This window comes from Quercus robur, chromosome 3, assembly GCF_932294415.1.
Source record: "Quercus robur chromosome 3, dhQueRobu3.1, whole genome shotgun sequence".
NCBI lineage: Eukaryota > Viridiplantae > Streptophyta > Magnoliopsida > Fagales > Fagaceae > Quercus > Quercus robur.
Genome location: NC_065536.1, coordinates 68853685 through 68867288, shown reverse-complemented (window position 1 = coordinate 68867288; position 13604 = coordinate 68853685). Strand labels below are relative to the sequence as shown.

The following is a 13604-nucleotide window of genomic DNA, read 5'->3' as shown; positions in this document are numbered from 1 at the left end:
TGCCTATCCACTTGGATGAACGCTTATGCATAGATCATATTCATATACATTGCTGATAATCAGAATGGATATTCTAATAAATCAGACCTCAATTCTTGTCATTGGTGTGGCCTTTTTCTTTGTAATATTATGAGGGGAGACCAGGCCATTGTTTAAAAAACTTAAAAGAGGATGCATCAGTTGATGGGGGATATGTAGTTATGTACTGCAAGCATATTAAACAACTCAAAATGTATTATTTTCTCTTTATTTCTTTAGAATCAATTGGAAAATGTTGCTTTGAATCAGAGAAAGAATCAAAAGGGAGGACAATAACTAGTATCAGAATAGATTCTACACATGAAATGGTAAACTTTACTCACAAAGAAAGACACTGCCAACAATCCAATAGACTAGTTGAGCAAAATTATCAGAAGCCCACTGAGACTTGTTGCACTTGTTTATGAAGATATAGAACCTCGATATGGTATCCAGGACTATCATCCTTAGCTAATTTGTTTTAATCTCCTAAAGTGTTGCAGCTCTAACTTCCTCTGCTTTATACCTAACCCTACTCATCAAAAAAATGTTGGAGCTGTTCCTGTTCTTTCCAAAAATGCTGCACGTTACATCCATCTCATTTTCTCAGTTCCTTTCAAAGTAGTAGATGGAGAAGATAGGACCGAATCCCTTGTTTGGGATATTTCCTGCTAATGGCTGAATGCATTCCGTTTTGACAATATGTACAAGAATTCCTGCAGGAAACTGATTGTGGGTAGCCAAACCGTGAGTTTCTTCTCAACTTTATTTCTATAATGGCCTATAGGATCTTGCCTCAACAATCTCATGCCTGATGAATGGAAGAGCTAAGCTGTAATCACCTTCCATTGAATGACAGAGATACAGAGTCCAAGTTAAGAAGGGGCACTACTGAAGTAAGCATTTGGCTCAGACTAGTTGAAGAAATAAGGAGATTCTAGCACATCTCTAAGATCAAAGTCTCCCCGCTCCGGTAAGGGAGGAAAGTTCAACTTAGGGAAAGACTTCTGAAAGCTCTCCAATAACTGTATAAAGTAAAACAAAAGCAATCATCAAACATTATCATACCCCAGTGAGTGTAATATAACAAACCACCAATCACAAGTAAATAACAAAATCGGAGGTCTTCCATCATAGTTGAAGAACTTTTATAAGTAAAGGTACTTTACATTCTCTAATATTGGGGCCCCGTATAGTTCAACAAAATTTTCTCTGAGTATTTTGTTCATTTCATCAACATCAGATGCATGGGTCCAATATGAATCGTGGACTCCTGTAATTAAACATTGGTATCATATGGTGAAATTTCAAACATGTTAATGCACATATGTTTGTGATATATATAAAGGGGGAAGAGATTCAGAACAAGCCTGCAAAGTTCAGGCCTGCCTTTTTGCAGGCAACAGCAGTCATCATCATGTGCGAACCGTCAAGGGAGTGCACAAAATTTGGGGGAAAAGCTGTCCTCTGCCGCTTAACCATGACCTATGAAAGTGAGAACAAAAAAAAAAAAATAGTTATCAAAGGATTGGTTCTTACATAGCTTTAAACTCGAGTATGAGATTACTTTAAAATCATATATGGGATAAATATCAGTATCTGGCTGTAACCAGTTGACTTCATGTGGATCCCACAGGATTTCAGCTCAAATCTGAGTACTAATTTGATTCAGATCTAAGTCCTCTCTCTCTCTCTCTCTCTCTCTCTCTCTCTCTCTCTCTCTCTCTCTCTCTCTCTATATATATATATATATATATATATATATGAGATGGGTTCAAGTTACATTTGAAGTTACACATTTTTTAGACCATAAATTTCTAATAGATCTAATGGTCAAAATAACACTATTGGCCATGTCAGCATTGAACATTTGATGCTTGCTAAATTAACTAATCTATTTAATACTTTTTTATTTTCTCTCTCTCTCCTTAATAATTACAGCTCTCAAAAAGTTGAGGGAGAGGGTGGCGGACTTGTGGAAGAACTAAAGAAATGGAGTTGGTGTCGTTGGGACTGGGTAGAGGAATGAGAGTTCATAGGGAATTATGTCCGTAAGAGTAGTTACCTAAGGGAAATGAAAGGTGGCTTTTTAACTAAAAATTGGATGTAGATTTGAACCATCAGATTTTTTTTTTTAAATATGAAAAAAGGATTTGAATGATCTGTTGGAAATACTCCAATAATCATATTGGCTTTCTTCTATTTGATTGAGTGTTCTCTTGTTTATTTCTCTTTATTGTAACTTCATGTGATTGATGTTAGCGTCAGGAAGAGATTTTCTGTTTTACAGGGCTTGGCCTTGTTGGTAAGTTGGTTATAGAAAAATACGTTGATAGGGTAAAACTTTTACATTCAATAATGATTTGATATTAAGTTCATTAGGAAGAGGTCTCTTCTGTGCATCCATGGCAGAGAAATATCTCCCCTGCTTTGAGAGTTGTAATTGATAAGGCTAGATAGAAAAATAAATGATAGAATTGAATAGATTAGTTGATTTGGCAAGCAATAAATATTCAATGCTAACATGCCCAGTAGTGTTATTTTAACCATTAGATCTATTGGAAATCTATGGTCTAACAAAGGTGTAACTTTTGTGAAGTTACACCAAATGTAACTTAAACCCATCTCTCTCTCTTTCTCTCTCTCTCTATATATATATAGATATATAATATATATATAGATAGATATATATAAAATAAGTTTAGACTCTCTATTTGATATTTTAGCTTAGATTTAAATCCAAATCAGGACAGAAATGGATTGATTTTATAACTGGATTTCTATCCATTGACTGCCCTAATTTATCAGACAAGAACTCGGCATAAATTCAACACTTCTCTCTAGGGAAAAAAGATATGAGAAAAAGATTGAAGAAAGCTACCTTGTCAGTTTCTCGTCGTAGTGTCAACACCTGAAGAGAGGTCTTAATCTGCATTAAATTGAACACAGCCTTAATGACATACTAAATTTTAATGTTGTATTTGTTTTAAATTGTCCTAACATTAAAAATAAGTGCATCAGCCAATTTGAAGTACTATAATTTTATAAGAACATTACAAGGTGCCTTCCCAATTGCCGGTAAGGTTGTACCACAGGAAGTCCAAGAGGGGTGGTCCATCGTACGGGTTGATTCTCCGAAGCTATCACCTGTTATACGTTAAATTTAGGTATCAGTTGTACAAAATAGTGAACAATACTACATTTATACAAGAGCATAAGCAATAACTACTAAGCACAAAACTTGAAAAAGAAACATATACTTTAAAATTGCCAACATCATGTTGAGAGACAGCTGCCAGAGAGTAAGCAGCTCAACAGCAATGAGTACAAATATTACACTGCTTCCTGACCACAAGATTACAATAATGCAACAAAATTCCAGCACCAGAAATTCCATACCATACCATACATGGATATGTGCAAAAGGCAAGAAAACCATATTTGGGATTCTTATTGCACTTAAGCATTACCAATAATGCCTGATGAAGAATCAAAACCAAGGAAAAGCCACCAACAAAGAATAAAAGGAGGAATGAGGGGCCCAAATTGAATAAATTTTTCCATTTATAAAATATGAATAAAAAGGGGAATGAGGGGGAGTCTAGGCCTACATCTGAGGGAAAGTGTTAAAATAATGGTTAAATCATTAAATTCATCATTCCCTAGTAGCTCAAACTTTTGAGACAATAGGTAAATTATAAATATTAGTAGAAACTAATCAGGTCTATCAAAGTTCCCACACCTGTTACCCTCTTAACAGGATTTGGCACATGGACATTTAGTAGACTAGGATTTGAGACACTTTAAAAAATGTACATGATGCTCTGTGTTTGACCAAGAAACTTGAAAGGTCCAAGCCAATTCCATACATGAAAAACATTGGCATATATATAAAAGAACAACGATAACAACAACAAAGTCCTAGTCCCAATATTTTGGGTCAGCTACAGATCCTCAACAGAGTAATCATAGTCAACCACATGTACTCTATGAGCCATTCTATTTTATCCAAAGTCATATTTTCTATTATCTCCTTATTGAAGATTCTTTTTTACTAATACTGATGTTAGTTAAGGTCTTTCTCTACCTTTTTTTGGTTCCCTTGACTTGAATCAATTCACTCTTTCTCATTGATGCATTAATTGCTCTCCTCTACACATGATCAAAGAATGTCAAAAGACTCTCCCACTTCTTTTTATCAGTAGTGGTCACCCCTATCTTTAAGAAAATTTCTTCATTTCGAATCTTAACTTAATATTCCCATTTCAGTTACTCTCTTTTATGAACATGTTACTTCTTAAGGCATGATCAGCAAATTGTTGGTATACCAAAAAGAAAAAGAACTTGCTTGATACGCAATAGATCACCAAACAAATGAGACACACCTTTGCACAATCGCCAAGCCAGCTCATGATGCTTCTTGCAGCTTCAAACATCTCTCCTAAGGCAGTCAAGGTGGTCTGCCCATGCAGTGAAATATTCAGTACAAGGTTATAAATGCAGACTCAAAGACACAATGCACACGAGAGTGCATGGATTGCACAAACACAGAGACACACAGTTCAGTATTATTCTCATACCTTCGCAGCATAGCAAGATGCAGCAAACAGCTCTGAATCATCTGCAATGGCACAACGTTCCTTTAATCTCTTCTTGATCTGATCACGGGCACCGATATAAGTGACACCATATACTGATGTCATTACTGTTTGCTTCACCAATTTTCGGTCCACCTATTGGATACCCAGTAATGAAAAAATTTATTAGCATTATAATATGAGCAATCAGCACAAGCAGTGCCAAATAAAATTCATAAACTCCAAGCCACCTAATTCACATAAAATATAATAGTGTTAGCTAAGCCAATAAAGTCAGTCTTCATAATGTTAACAACTACTATATGCCAAATACATAATCTTGAACAAGAATTTTCATGGATTAGGATCCTCTAAAATTCTTAGAGCAATTCTATCGTGGAGCAACAAAAATCCTGTCCATTCATTTTGAAATAATTGGATAGGATTTTACCACATCATCAATATTTAAACAAGGAAAAGGTTTGGCTCCAAACACAAATATGTTTGGAGCCTCGGGCTCCAACCACCTCTAGGAAAAGGACAGATGTCCCGTCAATGTTGGTAAAAGCGTTAAGCACGCTTAAGTGCATAGGCCTTTCGGAGCCTAGGTGCAAAGCCCAAGCACACACCTGATTAAAGTAAAGAAAGTTATCAAATGTAATATCTCATAACTTCTAATAAAAATATTCTTAACATATAATAAAATAATAATAATAACTCAAAATTTGTAGATTTTACCTGTAAGTGCAATTGTATAATGTTTGTAAGCTCAAATTTTACCTAAGTTATTTAAATTCTTAAAATTTTTATATAGTAAATTGAAAAAAATTATCAATGGTTAATATGCTAATAATCTAGTCATATAAAGTTTAGACATAATATTTTGTATAATTCTCTTGTGCTTTATAAAAGTACATAACCATAATAGTTATGATCATGATGTATATGGTTCAATCAACAAATATCTAAAAGTCAAAGACCAAAAGGCACAAGAATTGTAAATTAACCTTGTTCGTAACTTATAAATTGTAAAAAATAATACTTTGTGCTTCTTCAAAAAGCAACAAAAAAGCGTGCCTAAAGCGTTTTTCTTTAAGTGAGCTTTTTTTTGCTAGCGCAGCATTGGGAGCTTGAAGCTTTGAGCTTAAGCACGCTAAAGTGCACTTTTAACAACACTTGTCATGTTCAATGCACATGACTCACTTAGTTGGTTGGGTTGAGTGAGTCGTGCATTGCACATGACAAGGATTAATACCATCTTCCTATCAATTCTTGCTAGAGCCAACTTTTAAACAAATGTTGACAATAACTATTTTGGTATCTATTTAAAGTACTGATGATGTGGCAAAATTCAATCCATTCATTCCAAAATGATGAAAACATAGGATCTTAATCCATTTTAGGAAATTCATGGTGGAGTTGCTGTAAAAACTCTTAAGGATCCTAATCCATTTTACAAAAATAAAAATGCAATGACAAATAATGATGAGAACCTGATTGATTAAAAGCCTCGCATGCAATGCATTTGGATTACTTGCAGGATCTTTCTCTGCATCTCTCCTCATGATATCAAGTACTCTGCAACCATAACAACAAAGTTCAATCAGATTTTTTATGAAAAGATGACAGTAGGTTAAACAATGAGGGTACTGGGTACATTTCCCCTTATAAATCCCTATATTTTCATAACTTGATCCCATGACCTCTGTTGTTAAAGGGAGAGAAGTACTACTTGGCTACAAGGCAAGTGGTTACTGGTAACAATAATTTCAACTATATTGATTAACAAAATTGCTTTTGGAAATTTTAGTCACTTCAACGTTAGAATTACTGGACTCTTGTACAGAAAGCATGATAATAGCATGCAAAAAGTGCAAAACCTTTTTTTTATTTTTTCTAACAACGGTGAGAGCGCTTCGGGCAGCTAATTATTTCCCAAGTGTGTGTAGTCCTTCAACCCACACGCACCAAGTGATTATAAGGAGAATTCTTTGGGGTGACCCCAAGATGCTGGTTAGAGATTTTGAACCCAAGACATCATAGATCTCATGAGGTCTTAGGAATCAGTCCAACCCCTTGGGGTTAAAACCATTCAAATAATTAAACACCAACAGGAAGAATTATTTGAACTTCTTTAAAAACAGATAACTGAAAATAAAATTTTTTTGATTAGTAGATAACTGAAAATCAATGAAACATTTTATTAGTAAAACTGGTTTTTAATCAAAATAACTGATTTATAAAACATAAATGTTTATTGTAATTTTAATCATAATCTTGTGTGAGATTTGAATACTGTTATTTAACACTAAGGCATTGGAAAAATTCAAATAAATATTTTATACATCATGAACTTGTCTCTATAGGAGTATAATAGCATGCTTATATAGACTATTAAGACTAAATCCTAAGCCTAATTGACTTCAGTCATCCTAATTATTGGCAATTCCAAAAATAACCTTAACTATAGGAAATTACAAAAAATATGAATAACCTCATTAGCCAATTAGACCTAAAAATGAAATCCAATGGACGTAAAAATACAATTGAGTTCAAATTTAAATAAAACTAAATTAATATAAAATTATCTTTGCACCCCCTGCACCATGGAGATACCATGACATTACCTTTCAAATCCTTGTTCATATGATTCTCAGTTTTGGATTCATCCAGTAAAGCACCCATTATATAGGATATTCACCTTATTTTGGGGGTAAGGATGTTGTAATTTCATTTTTCCCCTCACTTTCCTAATCCCCAATTAAATTGTATCCCTTACTGTGGGCTGCAACCTTACCTGGCATCATCTAGCATATTTGTCCTCCCCCACCCCCGCTTTAAAATTTTACCGAAAAGAAAGTAAAAACACTTCTAGAACCCATCCTATCTATGCAAGAATAACTTGATATCCAACAGAGCTAACCAACCTGAACAAGTCAACAAAGGACTTATCTAAAACAGATACTCAAGAAATAAAAGCCATCAAAATTGATCTCATTGCACTGCCTTGAAAGAATAAGATTCACAGGAGATTGTCTTTTATTTTACACTACTAGGGAAAAATGTTTATTTTTGTGTGTAAGGGGCTTCCTTCCACTTGTCATTTTGATTTGGTTTTCATTTACAGATTTCTTTTCAATCAATCAGAACAATTTGTCCCCTGCTAATATATTCTCACACACACAGATAGAGTGCTAACCTGGCAGCAATTCCTGAGTAAACATCTGCAGGTTTATCTCCCGCAACAAGATTTACTGCAGCCGCTCCCAACTATGAAATTAAAGCAATTTAATCAACAAATTAAAAATAAAAAATAAAAAATAAAAATTGCAGAGAAGTGTAAGGAGTATAACACACATGTTAGACAAGAATGATGGAAATTAATTTGCCAAGATTTAAGCAGCCTGAGAATTTTGAATTCCCCTAGAGGTAGTTTGATAACCATTAGAAGATATATCATATATGCATATGGCAGAACCAAGTCTTCCTCATGTAACCTCTCTCTCTCACAATATGTAATTTATTTGTTGCAAGTTTTAAAGCATCAAATTTATGTCCAAAAAGAACTTTAGCTTAATATGAAAGGCTCATTAATGATATATATGTCCTAAAAGCACACTTAGATCATACATCCATATAAGAGAGCTTCATTGTGCATCTTATGTGTACAGCATCTTTCTTCTATTAAAGCAATTAGAGAAGTTTGTTACCTTGTCCCTTCCAAGGGCAGCATAATGTTGTAAGCCATTACACGAACCATCCTTGCAGAAGAATCGAGAGAGAAAGAAAAATAAGGAAAATACTAGAGTTGGGACAATAAACCAAAGCATGGGTTTAGCAGAATGTGTGTGCGCATGTGTAAAAGATTCAAATATAAACCCATTATTAAGAGATTACCCAAAAAAAAAAAAAAAAAAACTCTCTTGCAAATGTAGACTGTACTATAAGCGAACAATGGATAAATGTGCCAATTGCCTATAAGGGGCAAAGCTCCACATTATAGACCTTAGGGCCAGCTCAAATCTTTATAATCATTAGAAATTTTTCCAGTCAATCTGAAACAGCAGATTGATAAAGTAAATTATAAAAAGAAAATTCAGCTTTAAGAAACTAAACATTCACTTCTACCAAATGAAACACATGCAGAAGCAAACCTCATTCACACAGGCAGACAGTAGAGTGCACATAGAGAAGCACAAAAATTTATGCATGTAATAATATCCTGACTTAAGTTCCAATTGATACAATTGCATCCAAATTTAACTTTCTGCCTTCTCCTCTTTTGGGGGATTAAACACTTTGTTTCATCTCATTATAGATTAAAAAGTTTCCAGAGAAGTATGTTGATTTTGATTATTTCTTGAAGTGAAACAGAGTATCAAGTACATACTAGGGTATTATTTACTCAATACCAGAATAACATTTGTGACCACACGTAAGGAAAAAAGTACCTGGTGGACAGGCATGTGAGAAATAGTAGTTTCTGGGGAGGGGTTTCTCAATGCTTCCGAGAGATTAATACAAGCTGCCAAGCATTGAAATGGATCCTCCGCACCCAACCACCACCGCTTACCTTCAAGGGGCCTGTCTGCAGAATCGAAGATATCATCCAAATGGTTTTCAGCAAATGCCATTCGGCCCTCATAAGATAACTTATCCACACCACCAGCATACAAATTTGCCAAATGTATCTTCAGCCACCTTAATCCTGCCTTTCCAAGAGGACGCCCCTCCGCAAACTCTAGGATGCCTCGGCACAGATCAGATCCAAGATGATTTAAATATGGGTGCATGGGGTATGCACGACCTCGGAAATCAAGGTTGTGAGGGTAGTAGAAGCCTTCCTCATCCTTCATCTTCCGAGCAACCTGCTTCCCAATCAAAAGAATTAATACACAATCTGTTTGGGAGCTCCAACAGTTCTAAGTAGATTCAACTAATCAAGGTAGCTCTTACGGCAAGTTTAAGTTCTATATCGCATCGCTGTGAATGCCTCTCACTATTCTCCTTTTTTGCAGCTTTAACTTTCCACTTCCATTTCCGAATTTCTGTTTCATCTTCTGTGTCTGGTTCCTCCGGCAGAGGGACCTATTTCAGAAAAGTGAAGATGAAAGCTTAACAACCAGAAGCACAATGCTGTAATGGATAATTATTTTCAGTGACAAGGAAGAAAATAGCAATTTAGTATTTTGTTGAACAGTATGAACTTCTTTGATTCAGAAGAGTGGAAAAATAATCCACCAATGAAAAAGGAAAAATAAATTGTTACCCACATCTTCACGGTCAATCAAGTCAGCAAGACCACCTCCACTAGACCATATTCTGTCTATCACACTAAGTACCCTTTTGTTTACCCTCCATTTGGTATTTCCAAGTGTATCTAGAGCCTACTTCATAAAACAATCACAGCATTAGTGCAACAACTGACAAGCAAAATTAAGAAAGCCTAACATAGAGCAAAAATGTATGATCGTAGGATGAACTTTCAAGGCCTTTCATAGGTGGGGAATAAGATACAGAACTAATGACCACACTAAGGAAGAAATTCAGATCAAGCACTAAAGAGACAAAACCCAGGGCTCTCAAACCTCAAAAACAGGTTCTAGTTGCTTTCTTGGAGTCCTCTTAACTGCTTCACGTTGTTGTCTCGCTCCATGAATTCGCATGACATACGATGGTAAAAACAAGTATGCCCCTCTATCATACCTGCCAAAAATTGCAAATTTTTAACTAAAAATCAAAAGATAGACCCAGCATGCAATGCTCAAAGTATAAAATTAGCTAGCTTTCATTGAACATTTAAGTAGCATAACAAGCAATTTAAGCAGAAGGTATTAGAAATTTTGGATTCTATATTGGTATGATCCAGTAGCCTATATTCTCTAATTAAAAAATATCATTTTGCTTAGAACAACCCAGAATGAAACAAACAGAGATTTTGGTAGAAAGTTGGATGCCATACCCTGTCCAATTTATAGGAGGCACTAACATAGGCATATAAGGAATGACCATGTGCCTAGCCTGTTTAGACGAACAGAAAGTAGAACTGTTGTTATTCATCTTGGATAAATAAGGGTGCAAAAAATTACATCCTTGCACTTTGCATGGTGTCAAAAAAGAAAACTTTTATTAGTTAAAAATACCAACCAACAACCATTCAATACATGCCATGCAAAGAAGGTAGTGGTGTACTTACAGTTCTCTCCAGCCCTTTGCGAACTAGTGGGTCACATTCGATAACACCATATCTCCTGCTGCATTTCCTATAGACAACAAAGGTAAAGAACACAATTATACATAGCGATGAGAGAGAGGAACAAAAACTGAATTAAATGGAGATGGAATTCTCCTCACTGTGACTGTGCTTCTTTTGTCACAGTTTTCAAGGTGTGTACAAATGCAGGCCGAATATCTGGTGGACCATCTCCAAATTGATCGATTGGAGGTTGTATATAAGCCGTTTCCATCAACAATTGAATCAAGCGGCAGCCAACCTGGAAATTACAAGAACCAAGGTATAACAACAATAAAAACAACAAAGACCATTTCCATATTTACAAGTACAGACATCACAGACCTTAACTTGAGCCTCCTGACCCCAAGGTTTTGAATCATCCTGTTCCTTCACTATTTCCCTTACTTGAACCACCTTTTTCTTTTTCAACAGGTTACGAACTTTTTTCTGTAGTTTCTCTTTTTCATTCGTCAATTTTTCCTGTTCATTAGTCATGGGATCACATTCACCTTCAGATTTCTTATCTGTTGTGTTCTTATCAGATTCACCTTCCACTTTCTTATCCGTTGCCCTCTTCTTCTTTGACTTCTCAAAAAATCTGTGTATCCTAGCCTGATGCACATAAGCAATCATTACATAATAGCTTTCAGCAAGAGAAAACCAGGAAAATTACTCTGATTGGGGAAAATTGTAAATTTATGATATATCTTGACAATGAAGAAACCCACCATCACTAAACATTAGAATTCAACCACTGAAGGGAATTTTTGAGTTAGTGGACCATTAACAGAATGAAGTTGATCGCCACATATAGTTTAAGTTGTAGCCACAGTTTGTAAATTGTAGGAGAAGTATTGTTAAAAGACAAATTATTTGATATCAAAAGGTCATATTTCTGTCAAATTCATCACTAAATATGAACACTGAAGCTGTTGGGTGCAGAGTAAAAGAAGTATGAGAAATGAAAAAGTGAAAAACAGACCCACCTCATTTTCGATTGCTTCACCTATCTGAAGGGCAGCTTGCACCACCCTGCTACTGCCAACACCACCAGTATTAGTCATCAACAATCCCATCAACTTATGCATTGTGATAACAGCCATCATATCGGGTGGTAATTGATCGAAAAAGGGATAATGAGAGGGCTTAGTCTTCTTTTCCTTTCTAGACTCTTGATCAGCAGCAATAGCATCCCTTAAGGGTTCAAACCAACCAAGAAATAAGGACTTAATGTAAGGCAAATTGGGAGCAAGCTTCTGCTCACACATATCAGTAAGAAGCTCCTGGTACTCCTTGGCAGCATCTTCCCAGGCCTTGGTCTCTAACTTGATTTGCCGATTTCGAAGCACATTATACTTGGCTATCCCCATACCAGCCACCATTTTCTTGGGCTTGGGATTGGGCTGCTGCCACTGAGAGTCCACAACCAGTTGATCTTGTCTATGTCTATGTCTGATCATCAAGTCTTGGACTTCATCGGAGCCAGAACCAGACAATTCCTCCTCGGAGGTAATAGCAACAGCCTCAGCAGCAGTGGCATAACAATTACAGTTCCCAGAAGAAGAAGAAGAAGAAGAAGAAGAAGCGGCAAAAGGGTTTGGGGAATTTGGGAAGCTGGGTCTTCCTAATCCGAATCCATTGTTTTGGGTAGACAATAATAATAAGGGAATGGGTATTGGAGAAAAACCCAGAGAAGAATTTGAGCGTGTTGGAATAATCTTCTGGGCAGAAATGAAGTCATGAGAAAATTTCATCGAAAGTGGAGAGTCGGAGGAAGAAAACTTGATAACGTTTTTGGAAGAAGCTTGTTTGGCGAAATTCCTCCACATGTTTGATTAATTGATGAGAAAGAGAACCGCCAAAACAAGCAGAAGAAGAAGAAGAAAATTGAAATGGGCATATGAATATGAATATGAATAAGAAGTAGAAGTAGTAGTAGTAGTAGAAGTAGTAAAACGGAGAAGCGAGAGAGAGAGAGTGAGATCTGGGAGTGGAAGACACAAACGGAGCTTATACTAAAACTACCTCAATTCTCAGACACTGCCAGCAACCAGCCGCCTTTCAACTTTAAAACTTAAAACCCTCCTTAAACCTACGTTTCTTCTTAGGGCCTTGGCTTCGGCCAGGGGGCTTTACCGTAATGTTCTTTTTTTCTTTTTTTTCTTTTTTTTTAACTTTTGAAACCTGTGTGTATTGATTTAAAAAAAAAAAAAAAAAAAAAAAACCCATGTTTATTATTTTAAACATGTATTAGTGGTATATGCATCCTTAGACCAAAGGCTTATAAGGCATAAGTGGGAGATGTCCCTCTTCGATGTGAAATTGAGCAAAATCTTAAGGATTAAAACTCAACGTCATTTCCAAAAAGGATAATTCTTTCTTGGGGTAAGAGATTCGTCCCACCCACAAGTTATATTTATTAATAAAAATAGTATTGGTTTATTAGTTGATTTTCTACTATGTTAAATTATATTTTGTGATTTTTATATTAGTGAGATATTAAACTATAAAATGTAAAAATCACATAAAAATTATTTAAAGAGTTTTTTTTTTTTTTTTTGAGAAAAGAGTTCGGATATTTTTAGCAAATACTATGAGCTATAAAATTATTACAATTATTATTATTATTATTATTATTATTATTTATGATGTTAAGGTTCAACCCCAGTCAAACCAAAGAACCGAGTTCTAGTTCTCATCCCGATTCTTTGTCTACTCTAGTTTTTAAAATTGATTATTACGTTCTGTTTGTTTCGTTGATAAACGTTCTGTAA

At 35.3% G+C, this 13604-nt stretch overlaps 1 protein-coding gene across 2 annotated transcripts; it reads right to left on the bottom strand.

Annotated features, from left to right (window-relative positions):
- Positions 1-216: 216 nt before the first annotated feature.
- LOC126719098 (DNA-directed RNA polymerase 1, mitochondrial) lies at positions 217-12905 on the bottom strand. 2 transcript variants are annotated; one of them, XM_050421688.1, is made up of 19 exons: positions 11817-12903; positions 11173-11442; positions 10950-11089; positions 10792-10858; positions 10558-10616; positions 10184-10301; positions 9869-9982; positions 9552-9683; positions 9047-9463; positions 8306-8356; positions 7795-7865; positions 6089-6173; positions 4599-4751; positions 4404-4478; positions 3076-3165; positions 2900-2947; positions 1389-1503; positions 1188-1291; positions 217-1043 (listed from the first exon to the last, which is right to left on the bottom strand). In XM_050421688.1, the coding sequence occupies exons 1-19, from the start codon at positions 12657-12659 to the stop codon at positions 933-935; spliced, it is 3063 nt and encodes a 1020-aa protein (XP_050277645.1). In that variant the 5' UTR covers positions 12660-12903; the 3' UTR covers positions 217-932. The 2 variants fall into 2 exon arrangements, with proteins under 2 accessions (XP_050277645.1, XP_050277646.1); XM_050421689.1 differs by lacking the exons at positions 217-1043; positions 1188-1291; positions 1389-1503; ... (2 more) ...; positions 4404-4478; positions 4599-4751 and adding an exon at positions 4779-5224 and having other exon boundaries at positions 11817-12905.
- Positions 12906-13604: the final 699 nt, after the last annotated feature.